We start from the raw sequence: 27,016 nt of genomic DNA on the forward strand, positions 1-27,016 counted from the left end.
CCTCAGTGAAATGTGCTCTAGAAGTCCAGTACTGTATATATGTTTATATGGAAGTGAATTTCACTGCATTGAATGTGGCTTCTTTCCAAGTAAGTGGAAACTTGATTACAGTTGTCTCTCCCTTACAAAGCGTGATGTAGAAGGGACCAGAACCACTCTTTCAGTGCTGGTGATTACATCAGAAGTACACCCTGGAATCTAGTCATTTTCATGTCTACACATTGCTTCCTCTCTCCTGGAGGGATGATGTGTGTAGCAATTCTCCATGCATCACAGCTGGAGTATAGAGAACTGTCATATATAAGTGTCTTCCATGAGGAGTAAATGGTCATCCTCAGATATGGTTAGGCCATGAGTTTGCGGTATACAGTTAGCACACTGATGCCTACTTGAAACCAATCCATGATTATCAGTATCTGGCTGATGGGCTAGGCCTGACCAATGCCATTTTTAAACAACAAAATTCCATTTTGAAGCAAGGATGCTATGTCCTCTGGCATGTTGTCACCCTGTAGTTAGACTTCAGAGCCTTTCACACTACACACTTATGGCACTTTTATTCCACTTTAATTGCCATAGTTCAATCCTAGAGGGTCCTAAGGAATATTTAGAATTCTTAGCCAGAAAGCTGCTCCAGTGCATCCCAAACTACAAATCACAGGATTCCACAGGATGCAGCCTCTGCAAGTAAAGTAAAAGTGCTTTAATTGTGTGGAATGGAAGGCTGATTTGAGTTATATCTTCCCATTTCCTTAGGATTACTGGCCTTTCTCCAGAATTTAGGGGCTGGACAGATTGGCAGAAAGGGATGGTGAGACAAGATAGATAGATAGATAGATAGATAGATAGATAGATAGATAGATGCTGTAGCGTCACTGGGGGGGTGCAGGAGTACGGACCACACTGGGTGACACCACAGAAGGGGGTGACACTTCAGAAGAGGTGGCATCAGTCCCTTGCCCCCATGGAGCCTTCCTGGGGCCTTGAGCCTGCTCTCTCCGCCAATGTGGGGCTTCACTCTCTCGGCTGTTGCAGGGTTTTCTGGGCCACCATGTGGTTCTCTGGGCCACTGGAGTTATACAGGACCCACTCTCCAAGCCACCCTGGGGTTTTCTGGGCCACCAGGGGAGTGTGAGGCCCGCTCTCCGAACCACCACAGGAGTTTCTGGACCGCTGCAGGCACGCACACGTTTTTCTGGTGTTCACACACTGGAAGCCCTGCCTCCAGAGGTCCTGCCAGCCTCCCACACCAGGTGACACCTAGTTGGGGTACACCACTGGATAATAATAGATAGATGTAGATAGATTGCTGTGAAGTTAGATCTCTGAGAAGTATTTCCAATAAAAAAGAAATGATGAAAGTTCTTTTGGACAAACTTCACATTTACTTATCTTAGCTATATGGTATAGCCCTTTGAACAGTTTATTCAGCCATGCATCCTACTATATTAAATGTGTCTTATACCTAAGCAAATGTCCACAAGAGATTTATATATCTGTATTTATCAAAAATCCATTCCGTTTCCTAGTGCAAATCAACCCACAGCAGGAAATAAAAACAGCAGTGGACAGGGAGGTGGGTTTTCTATATGGAAGGATGGTGCAAAGGAGGGGGGAAAATACAGAACTTCCTCATCTGGTTGGTATTTGCTTTGGAAAAAGTTCAGTTTTTTACAGAAAGGAACACTTCTGAAATTTTTCAAAGAAGTAGCCATGTGGGTGTGCTGCGGAAAAAAATAACAATGGAGTTTATTCCTTTGGCTTTGCTCCCATGATAGACATGGGATGTAACTTTAAGAAGGCAGACCTTATCATATTTCCCCATCACTGGGGAGTATTCAGCCCATTTACAGCCCGGGATTCTGCTGCATCTTTTCAAGAACTGGAAAATCCTGTTCTTAAAAACATGCGGGAGGAGGAGCCCGGAGAAGCCCAGGTTGCAAACAGGCTATGCACTCCTTGGTGACAGGGAAATGCAATAAGATCTGCCTTCTTAATGTTACATCTCGCGTCCATCTCAGGAGCAAAGCCAATGCAATAAACTCCAAAGAGTCTTGTGGCATTTTAAAGATTAAGAGGTGGCATGCACTAGCCACCTGAGTTCGAGTCAATGGGAGGCACGACCCTCAGGCCTAGAGCTTTTGCAAACCCCTGCTGCGAGCTTTCTCTCTGAGCAGGAATTTGAACTTGAATCTCCCCGTTCCAAGTCTAGCAGTCTTAACTATTACACTACAGTGACTCTCTCAGATCAGTGCTTATTACTTAAATGGTTTCAAGCCTGAAAAAGAGTGGTAAAAAACAACCCAATAGTAGGCTATTGTTGTTTGTCATCAGCTAGACTTTGACTTACAGTGACTCTAAGACTGAGAGAACTCCAAGAGATCCAGGCCTTACTTGGGTCTTGCAAGCTCTGTGAAATTTCATTATGAAAAAAAAATGCTTATAATGTACTTCATTAGCATAAGTAACATACATTTGCTACCCAGACTGGGGTACTGGAATATGGGGATCCTACATGTATATGTTATATGGCCAACCAAGTGTTTAACAACCCCCAGGATTTTGCATTCCTTACAGCACAGAACAAAACCAGTGGATTTATCATGGCCAGGGTGGGTTGCCTGCCTTATGACTGTTGACCAGCATTTGGCTGAAGTGCCTTGCTCCTGCCAAGGTGTGTCACAAGCATACTCTGTGGCACTTTTTGTACCCGTGCTGACGTTTTTCCGCCCTTGATATAATCCACATCCCCAGATGCAGTTCTTGTGGGGCTATTAGACAACCCAGAAGAAGAAGAAGAAACCTACGCTTGACACCCTATTTCTTTTCTAATGGAGAGACAAGAACACTTAAATATGACAGTTCTGGTTTTTGAAACTGGCTACTGTTTGAAGAGAGTTTATGTCCCTCTTTTCCAAGTCCTTAGCATGACAGGCCCTATTTGGAGTGACAAATAGATTATTGGAAAATGCATCTGCACTTTTATCTATTAAGTACAGTGAGAGGGAGTTGTAAATCTGGCACTACACTGCTCTCAGAAAAAGCATCTACTGATACACAACACTACACAGTATTATAGTAAGATTATACTATTTTGGCACCATTCAGATGCCTAAGAGAAATATCTGTTTCATTTGTTTATTAAAGAGCTATTTTGTCGCGATCAATCTGTCACAAACCAACCGCAATCGGTAATTACCTTGCCCAAATCATTTTACAATGCTTGTATTGAAATTAATAAAAAGTTTCAGCATATTATTTTTTGAGATGCAGTTTGTCTACTATATACTAAAATGTAATTCTAATGTGTAATCGTCAACTCTGGGTCCTTGAACATTGTTGCAGAGTGGCTACACCATAGACAACAAGAGAGCAAGAACAGTAGACATGGCACTACTGAACAGGCAAGACCAAAAGAGCAGGCAGGGTCCCAGAATGCAACCAAGCCTGATCACTCTAGAATAGCAGTTCCCTGTCAGTGGCATTCCAAGCTGCTTTCCACAGAATCCCTCACCACTGGCCATGCCCCCTGGGACAAAAGGAAATTAAAATGTAACAACATCTGCAGATCCAAGGTTGGGAACAACAAGCCTTCCTACCAGCTGATAACTGCAGGAACTCTTCCTTTTTGTACCCAAAGATGGCTTTCAGGTGAGGTCCAAATTAATAAAAACATTATTATAGAAACAATGTAAATTATAGCTATCATGTTTACCATCTCTTGCTAAAGCACTGTTTGCTTGTTATTGTTGCATGCCTCCAAGTCTTCCCAACTTATAGTGACCCTAAGGCAAACGTATCAAAGGGGTTTTTAAAGTTTCTTCAGAGGGGGGTTGACCTTGCCATCTACTGAGGCTGACAGAGTGGGACTTGCCCAAGGTGGGGTTCAATATCTGAGCAGAGATTCAAACCCTAGTCTTCTAGCGTCCTAGTCCTAGTGACAAACTAGGGCACATGCAGCTGGCTCCATACAGATAATAAAACCCAAATATGATCTTCTTATGTTAACTTCTATGCCAAGTTAATAGCCACACTTCATACAGAAACAGAGCAAAGCCCCACTTGTGCCTCTCAAAAACTCTCTCTGTCCCATCAATGCACCTTTACTTCCAACACTCCCCCATCTCATCTCCTTTTTTCTATACGTGGCTCATCTACCCCAAAACGCTTTGAAGGCTTTGGAAGCTGGGAAAGTTGTTCCAGTTGCTGTTGCAACTGTTACTGCTGCTGTCTTGTTGTTGTTGTTGTTGTTGTTGTGCATCTTCAAGTGGTTTCTGACTTATGATGACCTTAAGGTGAACCTTTCACAGGGTTTTCTTGGCAGGTTTCTTCAGAGGGGTTTGCCATTGCCATCCTCTGAGGCTGAGAGAATGTGGCTTGCCCAAGGTCACCCAGTGGATTTACATGGCTGAAGTGGAATTTGAACCCTGCCCTCTAGAGTCATAGTCCAGTGCTCAAACCACTACACCACACTGGCTCTGGTTGTTGTTTTAGATGTGTTATAAGCAGATGGGAGTAGCATGGGATTGATTTTGTGTGTACACATTTTAAAAATAATAAAACTTGGAAGAAGATAAAAAGAAGCATGAGTATTTCTCATTTTTCTGTTCTTCCTTCCTTTCTTTTCACTTTCAAGTTATATTTTCCATTTGATGCAAAGGGAATTTAGTTGTGCTTTGGTTCATCATCCAAAAATGAGTCATAAAAGGCAGGTCAAATAAGGTGGTCCTTCCAAAAAGATAAATAGCCTTTTTTAGCTCTGCTGGCATCAATCCCAGAAGGGTTGAAAGGAGCAGACCACTATCTCTTAGTGAAACTTTTTTTTCCTCCTTTCATCATGACTAGAATGAAGAAGAGGTAAAATAGAAAAAGATGATACAGTTAAGATGATACAGAATAAACCTGTTTGTGAAAGCCATGAAGGAAAGGGAAAAAAAAAACCTTTTTACTCTAGGCAAGCGGTATAAATTGTTTTACTACCACAACTAAGACTCTTCTCTGAAAACAGTATATTTGGCTTTGATCATACTGCAAGACTCACATAAATATTTACAAACGTTTTATATTTCTTGAATTTTATATTTATAGTTTTGTGTCCCTTCCATTTGAGCTATGCACACTTACAGGACAGTAAGTGGCATTCAGTTAAGGGGGATTCACAGTAAAGTGATCATGCATGGGATTGGGCTCCATATCACACCAATGTTAATCTATAAATGGGGACCTTCAATAAAATATTGCCATCAGTTGCCAGCCCCTAACATGGCTTCAGCCTGGAAAAAGAGACTTGTAGCATTGGTTCAGTATGGGAAAAGGAGAAATGCCATTTAAATAAAAAAAAATCTATCCTCTGTGAAATCTTTTCCTACTCTGCTATACTAGAGAATCACAGAAACAGGAGGAGCCACTCAACCATGTAAAGTATAAAGATATATCACTGAATTCCAAAGTCAGAATCTTCTAAGCCAGTGGTTCTTAATATTTTCTTCACCTTGGACACCCTTTAATATCATCTGTTGCCACAGACCACCAGGACGTGCCCCAAGATTTAAAACCTTAAAGTACATCAAATATTTATTTCAAGTTGCTCATCACAGGTCTTCAGATTGGAGAGAAGGGAGACGTGAATAAATGTACACAAACCTATTATAATATTTTTGCTTGCTGGATGTGTGCATGTGTGTACATGAGATGCGGACGGATCAAGCTTGCTTGTCATTTCTTCACCCTATGCGCTACTTTGATGCACACATCAGGAGGAGGTTCCTGAAGGAAGAGCCACACACTTGTTTGGTCAAGGTGTCTTTGTCACAGGGGTGACTTCCTGACCATTTCTTTCTTTCCTAGAGGAATCAGAGTAGAAATGGTCAAGGCCAGGAAGGCTGTGAAGGCAGAGGGAAGAGAGGGGGAGGATTGAAACAGAGTCATGGTGTTGCTGCTTGGGACAACAAGAGAGATGGAGCTTCTCTATCTTCCTTTTCCTGCTCCTTCTCTTTTGTTCTCCACTTTTCATCATGGAGTTGAGCCCAGGAGGCACTGGAAGGGTGAAAGGAGGAGAGACGGAATTCACAGACCTCCTGTGAGGACATTCTGGGCCCTTGGAGGTCTGTAGACGACAGACTAAGAACCACTGCTCTAAGCCATTGTATGTCCAGTTTCTATGTATGGCTCTGAAAGCTAAAGGGAAGAAAATCAGCTCATTTGAAATGTAGTGTTGGAGTAGATTTGGGCTTTTTGCTCAAAAGATTTCTTTTGTTTATTTATTATTTTGTCCAAATCCTCAAAACTGTCACGCAAAGAAGCCATATGTATTTTGGTTCAGAATAATTTCCTGAAAAATGACAGGATGTGCAAATACTGCCTGAAAACTGTACAAAATTCCCACCACTGTGTGAGTTTTTCTGAACAGGTTTCTTAGAGTTGGAAAATCCATTTCTCAGCCAGGAAATGAATAAAATTATTACTTCCATCCCTACTGTAGTCATGAAATGCATACTATGGGGGAGTTCCAAGTAATCCATTTGGTATGTTTTCTGTACAAGCAATTCTCAATCATGAAAAGGAGGCTGTGACATAGTCGTGCTTGTAATCTTGTCATAATCATAAGCTGGGAAAGAAATGAGTACTCAATGTGGACAGGTGAATATTACAGGCTGCATGTGGCCCCCTAAGACCATTTTTGTGGCCCTCCCAAGATCACAAAGTAGAGTGCTCCAGATGGTATTTGACTGAAACTCCCAGCATTCCTCACTAAGGATGTAAAGAATGGAAACTGATTTTCTCATCTATAAACAAGAAAGAGTGGCTGGAAATATTGAAATACCCAACTGGAAACTCACCAGCCACCACAGGTTTTTTCTTATTTTAAGACTTTTTTTTTTTGCAAACAACTTATGCAAGAAACATTATTTTTGCTCCCATGATGATCTTTTACATAGAAACAGTAGCTTTGGAGCATAAACCTCTTGTTTCTGTGCAAAACCACAGGCTTTTTGCACAACTGATGTTGCTTGAACAAACAAAAGTTTTGTAGAGTCATCAAATGTAAGATATAATTGAAAAACTAACAGAGGGCCAAAACAGACAGCCCTAAACAGGTGATGTGATGCCACCCCTTTGAGCACCAGATTGGGGCTGCAGCAACCCCACGCCGAGGCCCCTATCCAGCATTTTTTCAGCCCAAAAAGAAGCTGCAAAATGCTGCCCTTTCCGCCATGGCGGTAGCATGTAAAAAGCCACCCTTTCTGCTGCAGCGATGGCATGTAAATACTACTCTGCAGAAATGCCGTGATGCTGACCGCTATGTGGACATGATTTTAAGACGAATGCATGAGTTCTGACTTAAACCCAGAGCTGAAGAACCAAAGAACCAAGGGATTGTGCTTTAAACATAGCTAAAGGACCAAACAAGATGGTTCCACACAAAGCATTGATGTGACAAAGGTATTTGGCAACCGAGGCGAGGAAAGTCTGAAAACTTGGAAGCTGAAGGGGGGTGCCGTCCAGGTGTGACAAACTATGACCGGGAAGAACCTTATCTCCTGAGTCGCCAGGATGAGGAACTGACAGGACAATGGAGGACTTTGAACAGAATGAGTTGCTTTGAACACGGACTGATCTGAACAACCCGTCTGTCCTCCCAAAAGAAGAAGTTGAGTAATGGGCTGCAATATTGCAAGACTTCAGCAGCCAAGAGCCAGAGAGAAGAAAAAGTATAAAGACCCTGGACTTTCATCTCCATTTTGTTGGCATCTACCGCGGCAACGGTGTCATCCCCAGCCTTCGAGAACAACTGATCAATGTTCGGTGGAAGGAAAGTGTGTGTGAGTATTGTATGAATGTGTGAGTGAAAGAGCTCTTGATAATCAATGTTTGTGTTACTTGTGTGATTCAATAAATGTTACATGCATGGTGTTTAAAACCAAATTTGGTGTCTCAATGTCTTTCTCAGCCTTGCTGTGAATAGGTCCATGGAGGGAGAGGTTTTCATTACACGTTCTCAGGATAAACAGGTTGCCCTTACAATCTTGGGCATAACATGATGACAATGTGACGCTGGCTTGTGGGCAGCATTGGGACATTTGGCACACATACACCATGCCACCAAGCCACCCTAAAGCCAGATCTTTATGCCAGTCTGCTTTGTCTGATAATTTCATCCAATGGGAAAGAAAAGTTTTTAATTTTTTTTAATAACTGTATATCCCAACAAAAGCAATAATTCCTCACCATTGACTATGCTGCTTAGGGCTAATGGAAGGTGGAGTCCTTCTTCCATTTCTTCTCTTCCTTCACTATCTTTTTTATAATGCTATGAATTAACAGTCATCCTGTTTTTTCTGAGTGGCTTCCTGATTCTGACATATTGAAATAATCATAATTAATACAGTAGTTTGATATCTCTATACCAGTATGTTCCTTTTTGATTGCCATACTGTATTTACCTATTTGTCTTCTTTTTCATTTCCCTTCTGCTTCACTAGTTACAAGGATGCATATAAACTGTTTACATTTACCTCCTGGATATCATATTAACATACAACATAAATTATAGTTGTTTTGATAAATGTTATTTGCCTTACTCATGTATCCTACCATATAAGAACACGGTACATCTTTTCCACTATAACTTATTGCACCCTAAGTATACGGCAGCCAAGGACAGGGTGGGGCCATTCATCTAAGAGAGAATTAAGATGCAAAATTTTAAAAATCTTTTAAACTTAAATGTACAATTTATCAATAAAATTAAGCCCTTCACCACCAGAAAACTGGAAAAGACCTAAAATTATTAAATAATAATAATAATATCAACATCACAGATTTCAGAACAGGAATCTATATGGGGTTGGCAGATGATCCAGAAAATTAAAAGCAAAGCACAAGTAAGATCAGTTGAATCACTTTGAAGGACTCAAAGCCTTTCACATAACATTATCTCACCAAACTTACAAAAGTCCTATAAGGTGGAATTAATACACAAAGCACACACTGGTATGAGACAGTTAACACGTTTGAGCCAGGTGCAATGCCCTTACTGTGCTTCACTTTAAACTGAAGTTATGAATGAAATATAGTAGGTGACTGGGTCCTCCTTATAAAGCCCATACAAAGTAATTGATCCTGACTGACATTCAGCCATCCCTCCCCCTTCAAGGTTTGTTGTGACATTTTTCAAAGGGTCGCTAGTCCTATCTTTATGCTAGTTCTTCTGTATCTGTAACGTACTGTGCTGTGAAGCAAGCCTGCCACAATGAGCTTGAATGTTAAAGCACCTGCTTTGCATGCAGACGGTTCTCCCAGGTTCATTCTCTAGCATCTCTGGGTATAGGTCAGGGAGGCTACTCTCTGAACACCCTGGAGAGCTGCAAGATATTGTCTACAGTATTGAGCTAGATGGACCAGTGGCTTGGCTACATTTAATACAGCTTCCTATATTCCAACCATGACGAAGACTAGAGCACAGGAGCACCCAACTGATGTTTTATCATTTAGCCACTGTTTTGCCACCTGTGGACCCCAAGGCTTGCTGGACTATGAAGGACAGTGGGTAGAAATTGCCACTCGGTTGACCACACCTGGTCCAGATGCTGCAGATCAAAGGGGCCAGTACTGCACATGAAAGCATACATCTGTTCCCTTCTGTGGCACATGACTCTGAGCCCTACTCAGCCGTATGGAGCCTCTGAGTGGCATAGGGCAGTAGCTCTGATGTCGATGGGGCATTGAATTCACTCTGGGTTCAAGCCTAAAACTTTAAAGGTGCTGTCCAAGGTGCTGAACTCATTTTAGCTTAAAACCTGACAGTGGCGCCTTGATTCCGAAACCCCTACCCCCAGGAGGAAGATTGGGGGGGGGGGGGCATTAAAAATATTAGTGCACTTTTCAGATTGAAAGTCACTTTTGTTATTTCAGGAACATAAAATACATTATGCATAATATGGCTTGACATAAAATTGCCTTGTTTGATATGTAAAAAGTATCATTTATTCAGACAAATATGGCACATGTAACTATTCTATTTTTAGATGATGCTACCATCTTTTGTTTTTCCAGTTTACAGGTGAGCAAGCAAAAAGAAACCCTAATAGGAACAAAAAAAACATCAGCATTACTTAATATAGGGCCCATACAGGCAGGCCAAAATAAAGCTGCTTCGTATCACTTTGGAGATATGCTGTTTAAATGACACACACATCTTAAGAGGCCAGAAGCTGCACCAAAGTTGCGCTCCAGTCCTTAGGACTGGAGCGTGGCTTTGGCATGGCTTCTGGCCTCTTAGGACGCATGCAGCATTTAAACAGCATACCTCCGAAGTGACCCCAAGTAGCTTTATTTTGGCCTGTCTGTTCCAGCTCATAGAGAGAAAGAGAGACTTCTCATCCTCCATAGTGTCAAACAGACATAAAGTGCTCCTTCCCATAAGAAGAAAGAAGGAAAGGAAACCAAGAGCAGGATTGTCCACACAGGCCAAAAGAACCAAGTTGCCCTTGGGGTCACATCATCTAACTGAGACAATGCAGGCCAAAACCTCTGGGACAGAATGAGGCCCAAACTTGCCAGGCCAGACACAGATACAGAGGATCCAGCCTGACCCCAGAGTAAACAAGTGATACCCCAGTGCAATTTACTCCTGTTTTGCCATGAAGTTTCCTGGAACCTCCTTGGCAAATCCTTGCTGTTCACCCCCCCCCCCTACTCCTTACCTTGTCATGCATCACTTTGACTAAGAAGCTCCTCCACTGTGGCATCTGATGTGAAAACAGGTACCTGCCCATGCGGGTGCAGCCACATGCCCCATTTCTGCATCAGATGTGGTGATGGGGTGGTTTCTCAGTCAGAGCAATGTATAGCAAGATAAAGAGCAGTGCATGCCTGTCCCAGATTGATGTGGGTACTGGTGTGTAAGCGCTCACCATCCTCTCACCAACCCAGGGACTCACCTGGGTTAGCATCAGAGCCAGAATAACACAGGCTCAGCGTATGCTGTCCTGGCCCATCTGCTCAGCCCCTAAAATGATCTCATGCTATATGTAGTCTTTCAAAGAAGTCTTCCTGTTAGAGTTTTTAGAAATAATGTTTTTGCCACTATATAAGAAAATATTCCACAATTTGTGTGCGTGTTTCCTATATTGGAGGGAGAGTAGAGAGTCAAAGGTTTCAGGGGGAAATTTTCCTACATTTTTGGGTTTTTTTTCTCTCCACCCCTCCCACCCCTACTCCCACTTTCTGGATCTTGAAATTTCTAGACCCAGCCACAGGTAAAGTTTGCTTCCTCGTTGAAGTTCTGGTACCAATTCATCTCCCAAAGAAAGCAGCATCTCTACTGCTACAGCCAGTGGAGGATCACAAGAGTTTTTATGCTATCCATGTAATCATGTAATCAGTAATCATGTTTACATCAATTTTTTTTTAAAGAAAGTGTCCAAGGATGTTCAAGGATCACATTTTCAGTCCAGATTTTGAAGCAATCCAAACTATTCACACCTACTGAACTCATGTTCAAAACAGATTATAGTTTTTTTAAAAATCTACACTTTTTCAAATTTTGTGAAAGAGATCTTAGATTATTATTTTTTAATCAAACATGGATATTCAAGGACAAAATACTTTTTAAAATGTATTATCTGGGAGAAATACTATTAGAAATTTATATTTTCTGAGAAAATATGTTCAAAAGTATAGATTTACTTAGGCATTTAGATATGAATTTTCATGTTTTTGAAACATCTATTCCCGCTACGCACAGAGATATGCATGGGCACATGCATGTGCACACACACGCTTACACTTGTAATTAATGAAAATGTAAGACGGGAATTACATAACATTCAAAATCCACAAAACAGTGATACTTTTTTTGGACCAACTAAAATACACAAAATACATGTTGCAAGCTTTCAAAGCTCTACTTGTTATGGAAATTTAAATTTTATTTTCTGGACTTTAAAAAGCTTTGTCTCTCAGTACCCACATGGCCAGGAGGAGAAGTAGCCTATCTACACCGACATCTCTCCATAACATCTTAACTCAGAAGAACAACAAAAACATCTTGACAAACTGCAGACCTATGACTAACATTGGCATACTATTTTGCTCTTACATGTTTTTAACACTTTTGCCTGATGAAGAAGCCATTTTGGTTGTCCCCATAAAGGCATCACAGTTTTGTGGATTTTAGATGTTATTGTACTCCATTATATGGCCAGTACAGCTACTCCTGGATATGTTTTATGGAATCACATATTTGTCCTTCCTCCCTCCCTCTCCCGGTTAGTTCTGAATCCATTTCTCAAGACTGAAGTATATTTTCTAGGGGAAAAGAGAGTCTTCTCTCATTTTACAGCTGGAAAGCCAAGAAGCTCAAGTGCTTGCTCAACCATTTCCATGCATTCAGCAATAAACTCCAAATTTCCTTTCCCTTTGGCTGCTCCATGTATTGCACTGGAGGCCACTTCTTTAACTTTCTTCAGCATCTTTGGGGAAAGTTACAATATAATCGGCAACAGAAATCCCACAGAAATCATCCATAGCATGTGTAGAAAGAGTGCCATATATTTGAGTGCTTGCTGATAGGGAAAAAAATCTCTGCCTAATACCTGCCTAGGAGATCAAGAAACAAGACTTTCACATGCCTTGGGGAAACATTTAACCTTATAATCTTGCTCACACTCCAAAGTAGTGTGATACATAAAAGTGATGCCTTGGGACATTGCAGTAGAATATATTCCTGCGTAGGTTGGCTTAGTCACTCATACAACCAGGTTACTGAAATTAGAACAGGATATTAGTGAGGGGCTGTTTAGGGAAAGGGATGCTTTTAAGATTTCCAAATGCTCATGCAAAACTTATGTGTTGGTCTGGACATGAGATGTAACAAACATGGCCCCAGAGCTGCTTCCAATGCTTTCTTTCCTGCTGTTCAGAACCGTGCGGTATAGCGTTCACATCCGACCCCAACTGAAATGAAATATTCTCCGATAGCTCCTCTTTTTTGCTCAAACTCCCAGCACTTTGCTCCACTCATTTCTGGGCACTGCTAATGCAAAGTGACTCTCCAACCAGCTGCAGTCAGGGTTGCCTGTGGATTTGTCAATCTGCCCTCTGTGCCTTATTGGAGAGGCGAGCAAAGGTGTCAATTTCAGTGCCACTTTGTCCTCTCAAAGTGATAGCGACCAAGCTGAAGTCAGCACAGCCAAGCAGAGAAAATGCATCTGCAGGTAATTAGTAACAATCAAGGGCTGCTCAGGAAATGCTGACTACAGCAGTAATGAGCTGGGCACATGTCATTGGCTTGCAAATGGAGAGCACGCTTATGAACCGTGGCAGCAGGCAGTAAGAGCACGGATTTTTTTTTAACTTAATATTTAATGTGGCATAAAAACGATGGAGAGAAATCAAGTAGTTCTCTAATCAGATGTTCAGCCACTGGTCCATAACCACAAGCAAGTTGGTGGATGAAGCAATATAGGAAAAAAAAGTGTCATCAAAATTTCCTTTTACCATAATTTAGGTCTATTTTTATGGATGCACTGATGTGAATGTCAGTGTTTAAACACGACTTTCACTCTCTCTCTCTCTCTCTCTTTTTTTTCATTCAAATGATATTACTACAGATCAGATCTGCAAATCTGCTAGGAAATGCAAACCCCCAGACTGACACCACAGCTGCACTGAGGATCTTTTACATTATTATTTCTCAATGCTGCTTTCCTACTCCAGCCAAGGGCTTGAAAACAAGAACAATGAAACACTGTGGCCATAATTCTCTTATCTGCATGGTTCTCAGCCTATTTTGCATTGATTAAACTATTTTATGAGTTGGCTTAAGAACTCAGGACTCACAATACAAACTAGACGTAGGTCAGTTTGTGAATGGAAGCCAAGCTCTGTCCCTAGACATTCTCATAAAAACTGCTGAAGCTTGAACTGCAGATCTCAGCCCTATCAAAAGAACCAGATTAGTTTTCTTGGCCACAATAAAACCCATTTCTCAAACTCTCTTCATCCCAGAATATGGGGGCTTTTAAGCATTTCACACATTAATATCCTGCTGGGTGTTGAATCGTGGAGCACTAAGGAATTCACTGGTTTTATTTTCATGAAACAGAACTATTTCCTCTATTCAGTCAATTACTTCTGGTGCCATTTACTATTCATTTGTATTTTTTAAGACGTATAACACAACATTTGGGTCTTACACAAAATGAAGATGTTAAGACATATATGTTTATGATGTTGAGATGCAATATTTTTCATAGTCAAATTCTTATCACTTCAAAATTTAGGTAGAGATGACAAATGTCAGATTTTCATAGACTAATGTAGAGTATTAAGTCTTTTCAAGTGTACATGTTTTCCCTTCCATCTTCCCTTCCTTCCTTTCTATTGGGCACCCCATGACCCACCACTGAGGACTATCGCATGCGGGTTTTAAACCACAATTGTAGCAAGAAAATAGAGTCTTTGTCAGTGGTGCTATTCTCTTGCTACAGTTGTGGTTTAAAACCCACATGTGATAAATAATGCAATTGTGGCAAGACCAAGGCGAGTTTGAGACACGTGCAATAAAGTTCTGAGTTACAAATAAATGTTCACACTCAAGATCTCTTAACAGTTGAGGGGTAACTTTATTTTATTATTTTATGTTATTTATATCCTGTCTGTCTCCCTGAAATGGACTCAAGGCAGCTGATTTATTGATGCTAGTATATACAGAAATCTTGTAGCACTTTTGAGACTAGCTGCAAGAAAGAAGTTGACAGCATTACCTTTTGTAGACTTAAGTCTACTTCCTCAGATGCATCTGGATATCTGAGGCAGCAAATCCATCTAAGGAAGTAGAAAAGTCTACAAAAGCTCATGCTGCCAACTTCTTTCTTTCTGTTAGTCTCAAAGGTGCTACAAGATCTCTCTACATACTGATTCTGCAGACTAACTAACACAGCTATATCACTGAATTCCACCTTTACTGATTCCAGGTGACCCAAAAATGTATTGTATGTATTGCTGAAGAACTTAGAAAATGCCTTACAGAATCAGAATACTGTCCAACTGAAGTGGGAAAAATCCCAAAATCAGGCAGACATAGGTAGTCATTAGGAATCATCCAGGGACCTACCTTCAATGAGAGTTTTCAGACTCAAGATATATAAGTGATATTTGATATCTGAGATACCATATTGGTTCTGTGGAAATATAATATCGTTTTGCACTGAAGAGGCTCTGAAAGCAAAATACAACGTCTCTTTCATCTTTCTGTTTCTACATCCAAGGACTTTAAGAACTGAGAGTTCTTAAAGAGTATTTTCTACATGCTGGGAAGTACCCACTTGAAATGCCACCTCAGACAAGAATTTGGGATGCAAATGAAAAGTGTTGCATTCACATTACACTATGGGGAAAAAAATATCCATTTTGCAGCTCCTGTAATTGGCAATGGCTATAACACATCTGTATTTGTCAATTTGTCAATTTCTGAAGTGTGTCACGTCGTGTTTCAGCAAACAAAAAATGCACACAAAACAATGCACACATTTGGCAAGTGCATGCGATTAAAACTGCATCTATTTGAAAAATGTATTCAAAATACACTTTATTGAATGAAATAAAATTCATAATAACGAGCATGTGAGGGAAATGCATACTTTAAAGGAAATGCACACCAAAATACACATGAATTTTCAAGGGGAAAGAAGGAAGGAAGCTCTTGCAATCCAACAGGGAATAAGAAGAAAAGAATGCTGGTGATATTCTGAGGAATGTAAGGAAATAAAACTGATCGGTCCTTATATGTCTGCCTGGGAATCCTGAGTCACCAGCTGAAAACCAATGTGCTAACTGACCTTAAGCAAACCACCACTAAAAGCTGTGCAAACTGACCTGAGAGTTGCATTTGAGTAAACATACATAGGCTTGACCTACAAGTGTATAAAACAAATATGAGTAATTTATCCTCTTGTCGTCTAATAAGTGCATATGGCGCTTGTTCACTTATTACCTATAAAAATGAGAATTTTCCATGCGCTCTTTTTGTGCCAATAGCATGTAATGTAGATGGTTAATTTTATTTTTATTTCCTTTTCTTTCAAGTTTTCTATTCTTTTTTATTATTATAGGGGACAGGGAGATTGCTCATTTTCAACTGGACTTTTTTTTTGTCTCTCAGACAATTCAAGTCAATGGATTTTTTTTTAATGTGCATGTGCTCAAATAAATCATATGTAAATGAGCACTGACAGATTTTTATTCCCTTCTGGGAGAGGTGGCAACCTTAATTTATTTGCCCTTTTGGAGACTTCTTTTTATTTCTACTGTAATTTTTTTTAAGGTAGAGTAATTACAACTGAGAGTGACCAACTAATTTAAGTAATAACACAGTGTGCTGAATACTGATTTACTTCACTGTAATAATTATACAATGTTTAGTGTCATTACATATATTTTTCTTGACATTAACCATGGAAGATACATTTTCACTGAGCTGTGCCATCCTGAAATAAACACATTTCCTTGGGGTTATTTATTTATTATTATTACTATTATTATTATTACTTATGAAGACAAAAACATTTAATTCTATGGATTGCCAAGAATTAGCAAAGCTTATACAGAAGTCACTACATAGATAGAAGTATATAAGATTGGAAATGGGGAGAAAAATAAATTTTAAGAATACTAAAATTCCTTTGTGAACTTTCAGGATCTACTGAATATTGTGAGCAATGAGAGAAGAAAATATTAGAGGAAATTATTCCAAAAGAATATCTGGATTCACAATGAATGTCCAAACTAGAAATAGGTCTTGGTACTATTTTTGTTTGGGTCAGAAAATGGGATTATATAGTGCTGCACAGTCACAACTGTCCTGGATTTCTTCATCAGTTTACACGGACAACTCTCATTTCTACTGCAGGGGATTGAAAGAGAGGGATGGTCTTCAATATCTGTAGGTTGGGCTAATTGTCTAAGTCCAGAAATTAAACTGAAGGCAATTCAGCCATTAAGTGTTGCAAGGGAAGGGAAGAGAAGAGAACTGACTTCCTGAGCCACTGATCATATAGCAGTGATGGCGTCTGGCTTCCATGTTAGTGGGTTGGTGAATCTATGCCAAATTTTAATCCAGACTTTGCAAGGTGCTGAGTCCTATCCTCAAATACGTTCAGCATACAGCATTCAGCAGGCAGCTATACCACCCCAACTGACATCAGAGCCAGCAGGTTGCCACTGGCATATAGTATCCTAGAGCTGAATTTTAGGATCTGGATGACCAGTTTAAAAATCTCTTCCCCAGACTATGCAAGCCTATAGCTATGTAGTGGTAAAACTTTCAATTTGGGGTTCATCTTCTGCCTTGATTCTGAGCCCTATAATACTATATAATACTATATAGCAGCAGGGGAAGATTTCACAAGGATAAAGTGGGGGGAGGGTCATATCTGAATCTCAAACTTCACTACAAGCCACCTCGTCCAGAATGGTTGGAGACCTGAAGAAAGATGGGGTATACTGCAGTGTCTTGGTGCATGCTCCCACTTGTAGCCTTTATATTATCTGCCTATATGAGTTTGTGGCAAGGGCTCCCTTTCATTTTCATTTCCTTGTACATAATATACCTTCCTATTGGGATAGGATGTGAAAATTTAATACAGTACAGTAATTTTATTTCCAGCTACTGTCAGAACTCCAGCAAAACTCACAGAGGAAGAGATATGTCTGGGTAAGGGTGTGAAGAGATTATGTTAAAGTCCCTACTAACAACAACAACAACAACAACAACATCCAGTGCTCTGACTCAAGGCCAGACTCCGCATCAGCACTGAGCAGGAGCAGCCTTGGTTTGGGGAGGTGGGGTTGAAACTTTTGGTACTGGTGTATTACTGGAATACAGAAAGGAAAATTGAGGATGCCCTTTCCGATAGCTTTTTTATTTTGGATTACAAAATATTCCATATTTCTTGAGCAAGTCAGTTTCAGAAAATGGCAATAGCAAATCCTCTCTGAAGAAACTTGCCATGAAAACCCCAAGGGTTGCCATACATTGGAAACAAGGCACACAGCAACAACAACAACAACAATCTCAGAACTATGTGAACTTTGATATTTTGGTAGTATGCAATGTTAAACAATGAACGATTGATCATATCAACATTTTTTAATCATTGGGATGACTGACCTGGTTATTTCAAAGCAATATATGACTACTTACTTACTTACTCTACAGCTCCCAATATGTAGATTCCTCCTTTTGTCCCATCCTATGTTCCAGATTTCTTTTTCTCCTTTGTTTCCAGATTACTGCCTTTTGTCCCTCCCTCATTCAACTGGAGGATTCCCTTTTACAAGCTTTTACCCTCCTCTTTTTCTAAGATAATGCATCCTTTGCAGATCAAAACAGTTTAGCCAGTGATAGCATGAAGTCCTTCTGACTACATCCTCTATGACAGTCAGGCAGCCTAATCATTTACCACCAGAAGCTCTAATGGTTGCCACCCAACTGCTCTATGATGTACAGGCAACTGAGCCAGGTACTGCCTGAACTGTTCCATTATCGCTGCTAACAATAATAGTAACACAAAGTGTCTATGTTTAATGACAATAATAGCAATCCTACTGGAGTCAATGTCAATAAGAATTTTATCTTCTAATGGGGAATTTTGTCTTCAGATCAATACTGAACTCTCCCTAGAAGCCAAAATGACTAAACTGAGACTATTGTATGTGCAGCATATCTTGAGAAGATATGACTCATTAGAAAGGACAGAAATGCTTGGTATGGTAGAAGGTGAAAGCCAGCGTGGAGTAGTGGTTTGAGTGTTGGACTATGACTCTGGAAATTAGGGTTCAGTTCCCTGCTCAGCCACCAAAACTCATACATTCTCTGTCCCGGAAGACTCAGCAATGTTTTCTCCTTAGGGTTGCCATGGGTTGGAGACACCTTGAAGGAACACAACAACAAAGATAGAAGGCAACAGAAAGTAAGGAGGACCACAGTATAGGTGGCTAGATTCAATCAAGAAAGCCATAACCCTGCATTTGTAAGACCTGAGCAGGCCTGTTGATAAAAAGGTGACTTTGAGGCCTCAAAGTCATTGGGTCACCACAAGATGAAGTTGACATGATGACAGTTAACAACAATGAAGAATGTGGTTTTCTTAGGCCCGTTACAAACGGGCCTTTTAGTACGGAGCCAGTCCGTACTAGGGTTAGGAAGGTGTGGTGCTTCCGCACCCCCCTAACCCTAGTACAGACTGAGTCCGTACAAAATCGTGGCGCCCCATCTACATGGGGGCCGCCATGACGACGTCACGACCGCGCCGCCTCTATACGGGGCGGCGCGGATGTGATGTTGTCGCTCCGTGCCAGGGTGCTTAGTGCGCCCTTTGCGTGGAGCAGGAAGGAGCTCCATTTGGAGCTCCTTCCTGGTTTGCACCACTGGGCTCAGCCTTCACACGGCTGCACACAGCAACACAAGGGAGAAAGGGGCCAAGCGGCTCCTTTCTCCTCCTCCCCGCCGCCGCGGGGTGTCCTTGGGGCTTGAAGCCCCAAGGACACCCCTTTCCAGGCTGTGGAGAAGCGGCCTTTTGCTGCTTCCCCGCAGCTTGGAAAGCGGCGGATCAGGACCTCGGAGGCTGCCGGTCTGGCAGCTGAGGCCCCAATACACCAGTGAAAGGGGCAGGTACAGGCCGCCCCAAACGGGCGGTCTGTAACCCGCCTTAATTTAATAACAAGTGCAAATAAAGACATTCAGAGATTACAAAGATTCAGAGATTAATTCTGTGCAAACCCAGGCCTGCAAATCCCCTCTACATTTTAAACTGCTGTAAAAATGCAATCTCAATCTTATAAGGCCATATGGAGCACATGAGCTGCAGGCAAGACCATCAGTTCAGGTGGGTCTCTGGTACTGGATCAAGGTGACAATCACATGAAAGTAACCTACTCCCATGGCAGTAGAATTTGCTTTCAAACATAGCTTTTTATAAATAGATAAATTACCTCCAGGTATCATATAACTGTTCTGAATTTTAGTTTGCCCTCAGTTATGAAGGAGATCATTGTACAAAATGTTAATAATCAATTAATAGTCACTAAACGACAAATGGACCAATGCAAAGAGCATTAAGCTACAATGAGCCGAATAAGAAGGGATGGGGAGAGAAAGAAAAGCATTGGTACGGAGAGCAGAGAGTGCCATTAATGCCGGACGTTATACAGCACAGAGGTTTGTGATTACTTAGAGCTACTGTATACCTCTTCTCAATTAATTAATTCTTAATTAATGTTTCAACTAATTAATGTGCCACTTACATTGAATCCACTTGTCTGTAATCCATAAAGTAATCATCAGTTCCCACTTCCACATGACATTCAAATACAAACCTCTTTGACCTCAGAAGGATTTTAGGATTTAAACATCTCTTTAAAAATAAATGCATTCTGACCATGATAAAAGCAGACTGAAGATCATAAGTAAAAAAAGAAGTGTATCTCCAGGCGTGTACACAAAGCTGTTTCTAGGTCATTATCTGCCTGGGACAGACAGCCCGTGCCTGGCCCCCTCCGCATTCACCCCTGTGGTCCTCATTCCTCATGCAGTGAAGTAAACCAGCATAAAACATGGCTAATTAAATCCTCCTTATCTTCTTCATCTGCTCTGGACACGTAACATAAAGGCAAGTGAAATCTTCACTGCTCACATTATGATAAGGACAGAGGCGTGTGATCTCATACAACTCCACAGAAATCATCCGTTTATACTGACTCCAGATCTAAAACATTTGAACTCAGTAAATATTATACTAGAAACACATACATATCCAAAATGTTTTTGGACAGCTCTTCATCCTTACAAATAAGCATGGCAAAAGCTAGTAATAAAACAATAAAGCAAGTATTTGTTGTGTAGTTCTCTTTACTGCCACTTTGCAGATAACACTACTTTGTTTTATGTGTATTATGATTTGTGACACTGCCCCAGTGATGTCTTTTTGTGACCAGTGTTTTAGCACAGACTTCTCCAACCTGGTTCTCTCCAAGATGCTCTCAATTGCCCTCCCAGCAGTTATGCTACTTAGGGTTGATGGAGGTTGTTATTAACAGAGCACTGTTTTTATTAAAAGTATTCCATTTTTAATAAACATCAATTGTATGTAATAAAAATATAAACGTGAAGTCAAACTAATAGTTAGAAATGAGATAGAAGCTAAGAACAACCATAAATACAACCAAGACAAAGTCTTGAAAACATGGGAAAAGTTATATAAGGAACTAACTAGGGAGACCTTCCAGGCCAGCACATTTGATACTATAATAATAATAATAATAATAATAATAATAATAATAATAATAATCTATTTATATTCCCTGCCTCTCCCAGATGGATTTAGGCGGGATTACAGTTTGTTAAAACACATACATCAATAATAAAATACATATAAAATACATCAATTAAAATAATACAATTAATCTTATGCATCCAAAAAAAAAGTTGGATACTTTGCCTTCAAATTAGGCCAGACTATTTTCCATTCATTGCAATGGAGAGACTTGAAAAGATATTGGACAGCACCTCACCACACTTAGAGCACTAAAACAAGGAAAATTTAGTCAATTTAAGAGGCCAAAAAAGGTACCCAAGTGGGTCTGATACTGAAGAGCTCCAAAACAAACAATGCATAGTAATTCTATAGGAACATTTCAAAAATAAGAAATTATTCTAAATGTCAGAACATTAGTTGTACTTTATTAGATTTTTTTTCATGTCATGTATTCAGTTAAAACTGTTGTTTGAAGTTATGGCGTATCTCAGAAATAAATAAGGAATTATTCCTTGTAATGCTGAACAGGTTGCAAATCTATACAGAACTCCACATACTTTTGGTACCACAGGTGTCAAATGTCAAGACCAGAACCATTTAAAAACTAAGGAACATAACAGCTCCTATACTTATATTCCAACACTGGCATAGTATGGCATCACAAGCAGCTGCCATTTCACACAATATCTTTCATTTCTAACATGTGTTCTTGCTAAGTTAGCTAGTATTCCTTACCTGTCACAATAGGATAGGACTGTGGCCCTGGAACGCTGGCTCCGATATCTGCTGAAGTAGGACTTGTTAAATTAGCCTTCATATCATCTAATCCACCAGCTAGTGAAGCCATGGCTGAATATTCTGTTGACTAAAGGGAAAGGGAAATTAAACCTTTTAATAAACCTTCTCTGCTTTAACAAGTAATGTCCTAATGCATTGCAAAACCAATCTATAAAAATATAGTCCCACTAAAGGTTTTGTACTATTTTGTGCATCATTTTGCACTATTTGTTTTCACATGCAATGTGTCATTCGTTGTCATTCATTATACAGTGGACCCTTGTTATACGCTGGGGTTTGGTACCAAGATCCCCCGTGGATAACAAAATCTGTGGATGCTCAAGTCCCATTAAATATAATGACATATCATTTTCAAACCGTGGATGCTTGAATCCGTGTATAAAAAATCCATGTATAAGAAGGGCTGACTGTACTCAATGGTCTTGTGTTTTGGAGAGTGTTCACAACTCCAGTGATTTCTGCTGAAGACCCCTGAAGAAGGCCTTTTCTTATACAGGCCAAAACATGTTGGGCTATTTTAGCGGGGGGAAATAAACAACTGACCACCTTAGAGCATGTGGAACTTATCCCTTTACTGTTATCTCAGTCATTATATGCCAATGTGACTTGACAAGTGTTGATTATCTTACTTTTTACAGCAATTATGTTGAGCAAGAAAATTTTTGAGCATCCTTTCCCACCATGGAACATTCCATGTTTTAACTACTGTTTTCATCATCCCTGAATATTAGCCATGCTGGCTGGTTTTGATGGAAGTTGTAACCCAAAACATCAGCACGGCAGCAGTCTGAAGAAGGCTGATTTAAGGCCCTTGAATATAGACAGGAGAAAATGATCATGAGCACATCTACAGATGGCAGGCCATGTTGAACTTGAATAAGTCGTCTTGCTCAGAAGGGGGAAGATTGTGTACTTCCACAAAGACTGGGCTTTGGCAAAACAATTTTTAAAAATATATATATTTAAGTAGTATTGACAGTAGGTTTGCTGCTGTTGTTCAACAGTGTTAAGTAGTCCTTCATTGCTGTTATTTTTCAGTGCAATGTATTCTCTGTATTCATTAAAAAGTTGCCACCTGAACAGCTCCATAATAAAGAATGTATTGTGAATTTGTAAGAAAATGTCATGTTATATGTGCCAGAACATTAACATTACTCTTACAATATTCTGTCCTTAAAATTAAATTAGAATTGTTTCTTGCATTTATGCTCTCACCAGTACATAAAGTTCATAAATAAGGAATTATTTCTTGAAATAAGGAACAGGTGACAAGCATGTTGTTGTACACAGAACAAATAATAAAAACTCTAAACAAGGTTTTCAGCTAGCTGTACATGTCCCTTTAATAATCATAAAACATTAGGGAAAGGCTATCCTGTTTACCTGAGCTTTTTGGTTGATGGTGTGCATTTTATTAATTAGTAAGCTATAGTTATAATTAGTATATAATTGATGTTACTATTTATTGCTAATAATATTTTGGTTATAGTTATTACTATTTCTTATAATTTTGAACTATTAGCTTTGCTTTAACTGATGCTTTGAAAAATGGCTTTTCTCTACTGCTTATGAACTCATACTCCTATGGCATTTTTCCTTTAACAGTTTTTACTTTCTTGTGAATAGATTTGAATACTAATGTGTAGAAAAAAGGCAGTATCAAAATACTTAAACAAGTAAGTAAATTCATTGCACCAATGAAGCATAATCCTGTACATGATAATATAAAATTAAGACTCCTCAGTCCAATAGGATATATCAAACCCATTCCGAGGCCTGTTAATGTGGAAATGAATCTCACCGGTGTGGACTTAGATTAGGACTGCACTCTAGTAGCAAACATGTACACACAAAGTTGCAGTATGCAGCTCTGTAAAGATAACAGCCTTGCTAGCACTGAAGAAAAACCCTGATCCCACAGATTCATTTTTTAATAATTTTTCAACCAATAGTCTCTTCAAAAGCAAATGTAATGTATCTGCTTTTTATGATTTTATAGTGCTCCAGTGTGTATCCTGGTGCCAAAATAATGCAACTACATAGTTCAACAGTGTAAACAGCACTGCCTTTTGCAATAAACATTTCAGTCCGATTGCCACCAGGACCACCTGCCAGACAATACCCAGGTCAAGTAATGCTTCATGCTTCAAGCAGTTTTGGAACTGTTTCTGAGGGTCATTTAAATATGCAAATGTTTTTCCTTTCATCTGCCAAAACATTCATGTAGCATACATACATATATATATATATATACACACACACACACCTGCAAAATTACTGACCGTTCCCCCATAGCATTGCATTTCAGATTTCAAAAATTGCATTGCATTTCAGATTTCAAAAGCATTTTCTTGTTTTGGATTAGGGAGGAGGCTCAAGATGTTTCAAGGGTAACAGAGATGCCAATGAGAGGCTTCCTCTTATTGAAGAGCAGCACTGCCTTTTGCTTGGGTTGGTGCCATACTGAAGACTGTCTCCCACCTCAGCAACGCCTCCAGGCCCTTCTGACACACAACAAAAGTGTTCTGATATATCTCAAGAAATGTGCTGGGTGGCTTCACAGCACAAGGCATGGCATCTTGGGCCTCCTCTTGTTTTGTGCTAGAAGGGCTTTTTAAGACAATGAACACAAGGGGGAGCAATTATATCATGGCCAACAATTCTGGGCCTCAAGCAGCTTGCCCAGTAGGATCTGCACCCACCTCAGCTAAACAGCCCTGTCTTTGTAGCAAAAACAATGTTCAGATTATCAACTGTGTTTATCAGTTGGTTTACCAGTAAAGATTGTTTATAATTATAATGCTACGAAATTAGAATTAAAATCTTAAAACTCCAGTGGATACAAAAGAGAAGTAACAGCAAAAATAGTCATTACTGTACCCATCAATTATTTTGAGAGCATATAAATGTACATACATACAGAAAAAGAGAGAGAAAGAGAATTAACCATGAAATGAATAATCTGCAAAGCACCAGAAATGATGTATCTTTAAAACACAAAAATTGCCTTAAATCAAAATTAAAACTATACAAAAGCTAAAAAATAATACAATGGGCATTTAGTTTCAAATGAATATTTTTAAAAACTTTATATTTAATCTTAGTTTTGCTTATTCCTTACCTTTCAGAGCCTTACAGCTCTGTCCTGGACATAATCAGCAAAAATAATTTATGACTGTAAGCATTTCAAACTGAATATGACAATGTCTGTATCCATCTACAGGTATGCCATATCATTTTCTGCTGTTGTTGTTGTGTGCCTTCAAGTCGTTCCCAACTATGGCATAAGCTAAGGTGAAGCTATTGTGGGGTTTTCTTGGCAAGATTTGTTCAGAGGAGGTTTTCCATTGCCTTCCCCTGAGGCTGAGAGCATGTAACTTGCCCAAGCTCACTCCCTGTGAAATTCTTCCATCCTTTTCTTCCTGTGGATATCTATACTACAAAGACACATTGGTTGTTCATGCATTTTAAAAAGTGACCGCAGCTTCTAAGCTGCCTAATGTCTTTAAACTTCATGTGTTCTCATGTCTTTCCATTAAAAATCCTAGGAATCCTGAGAATTGTAGTTGGGGAAGGGCTGCCATGAGTGGTAAACTATATTTTGCATGCAAAATAACCCAGGTTCAGATCAAGCCCTATCAATAGGCTAAGTACAGTAACTACGTCAAGCACTAGATGCTGGGAAGTCCCTGTGGCAGTCACCTGAGTGTTACTCCTGAGACCTGCAGCTGTATGTGCCACAAGCCAGGTTCTAATCTCCTAAGGCACCCAGTTTCCCTTAAGCATGGTGGAAGACAATATCACATCACCAGCACTGAAAATCAGCTGCCCATCCGGTCAGCTTCTGTAAATGGAAATAGGGAGGAACACCATATTTGCCTCAAGCAGCAAAATAACTTGGGCCAGACTTGTCCATATGCAGTCACCAGAACTCCAGACAGAGCTAGGAAGGAATCCTGCCTGAAACCAAGGACTCCTCATCAGTGACAACAAACCTAGGCTCAGGGAACCAGTGGTATAAACTGGTACAGGGCAGCTTCTCATCTTCATTATTAGAGATTTGTAATCTTACCCTGACATACAATCCCCTTGGAAGATGGAATAACTAGTAAAACAGTGTTAAGGCACTCATTCTAAGCAGGACCACTTACCCTTTGCAAAAGAACCAGCGGATTTGCTCAGTGAGGAAGGCAGCCTACACAACCCATGACCCAACAAGTAATATGCAACTTCATTAGAGTAATGTCAGAATTTTTAAAAAAAACATCTGCAAGAACCATTTTCTTATATCAATTCCAAGCAAAACATCTGTGGTCCAGAAAATGGCCCAGAATGCCAGTTTTCAGGCTTGGCATGCTCACAGACTTCACAGGATTAGATGGCAGCCAGGAAAATTCAATTACAACCACCTTCTTGTAGCAGTTCCTGCATATTCATTTTCAGTCATTCATTTTCTAAAATGGCCAACTTTTCAGAGAACCATATCCACCAAACTTACAACTTGCATAAGGCTAGATGGGAGTGATGCTACAAGCCACAAAACAATCTATAAAAACTACTTTCTTGCAGTCATTTTTGGGGGAAGCATGCACATTCCATAAAAGATCCAGACTGCCATGTCTCTTGGGACCTACACAACCAAAGTCACTATGCACACACAACTAGATAGCTGTGATGCAAGAAGCTATAAAAATTCTACAGGAAAGTTGGCCTGTTCCAGAATATAGAAATTTTTGTCTGAATAGGTTCTAAGAGGTTGTTCCTATGGACTTTTTTTCTCCTGGATTGTTGCATTACTCCCATCTATTATTCTGCAACTGGTGGATTTGATGAGCATGGAAAGTTAGTATTCTACTCCACTTTCCAGAACACAGATGCTTGCAATGGCTAGTAAGGCT

General features: G+C 40.0%; 1 protein-coding gene across 1 annotated transcript in view; it reads right to left on the reverse strand.

Moving 5' to 3' along the window:
* PAX5 (paired box 5) overlaps nt 1-27,016 on the reverse strand; it is a 278,811-nt gene that overhangs the window by 115,299 nt on the left and 136,496 nt on the right. Inside the window, exon 7 of the mRNA XM_042455822.1 lies at nt 22,056-22,185. Within this exon, the coding sequence (XP_042311756.1) occupies nt 22,056-22,185 (130 nt within the window). The remainder of the gene's footprint in view (nt 1-22,055; nt 22,186-27,016) is intronic.

Source organism: Sceloporus undulatus, chromosome 2 (assembly GCF_019175285.1).
Source record: "Sceloporus undulatus isolate JIND9_A2432 ecotype Alabama chromosome 2, SceUnd_v1.1, whole genome shotgun sequence".
NCBI lineage: Eukaryota > Metazoa > Chordata > Lepidosauria > Squamata > Phrynosomatidae > Sceloporus > Sceloporus undulatus.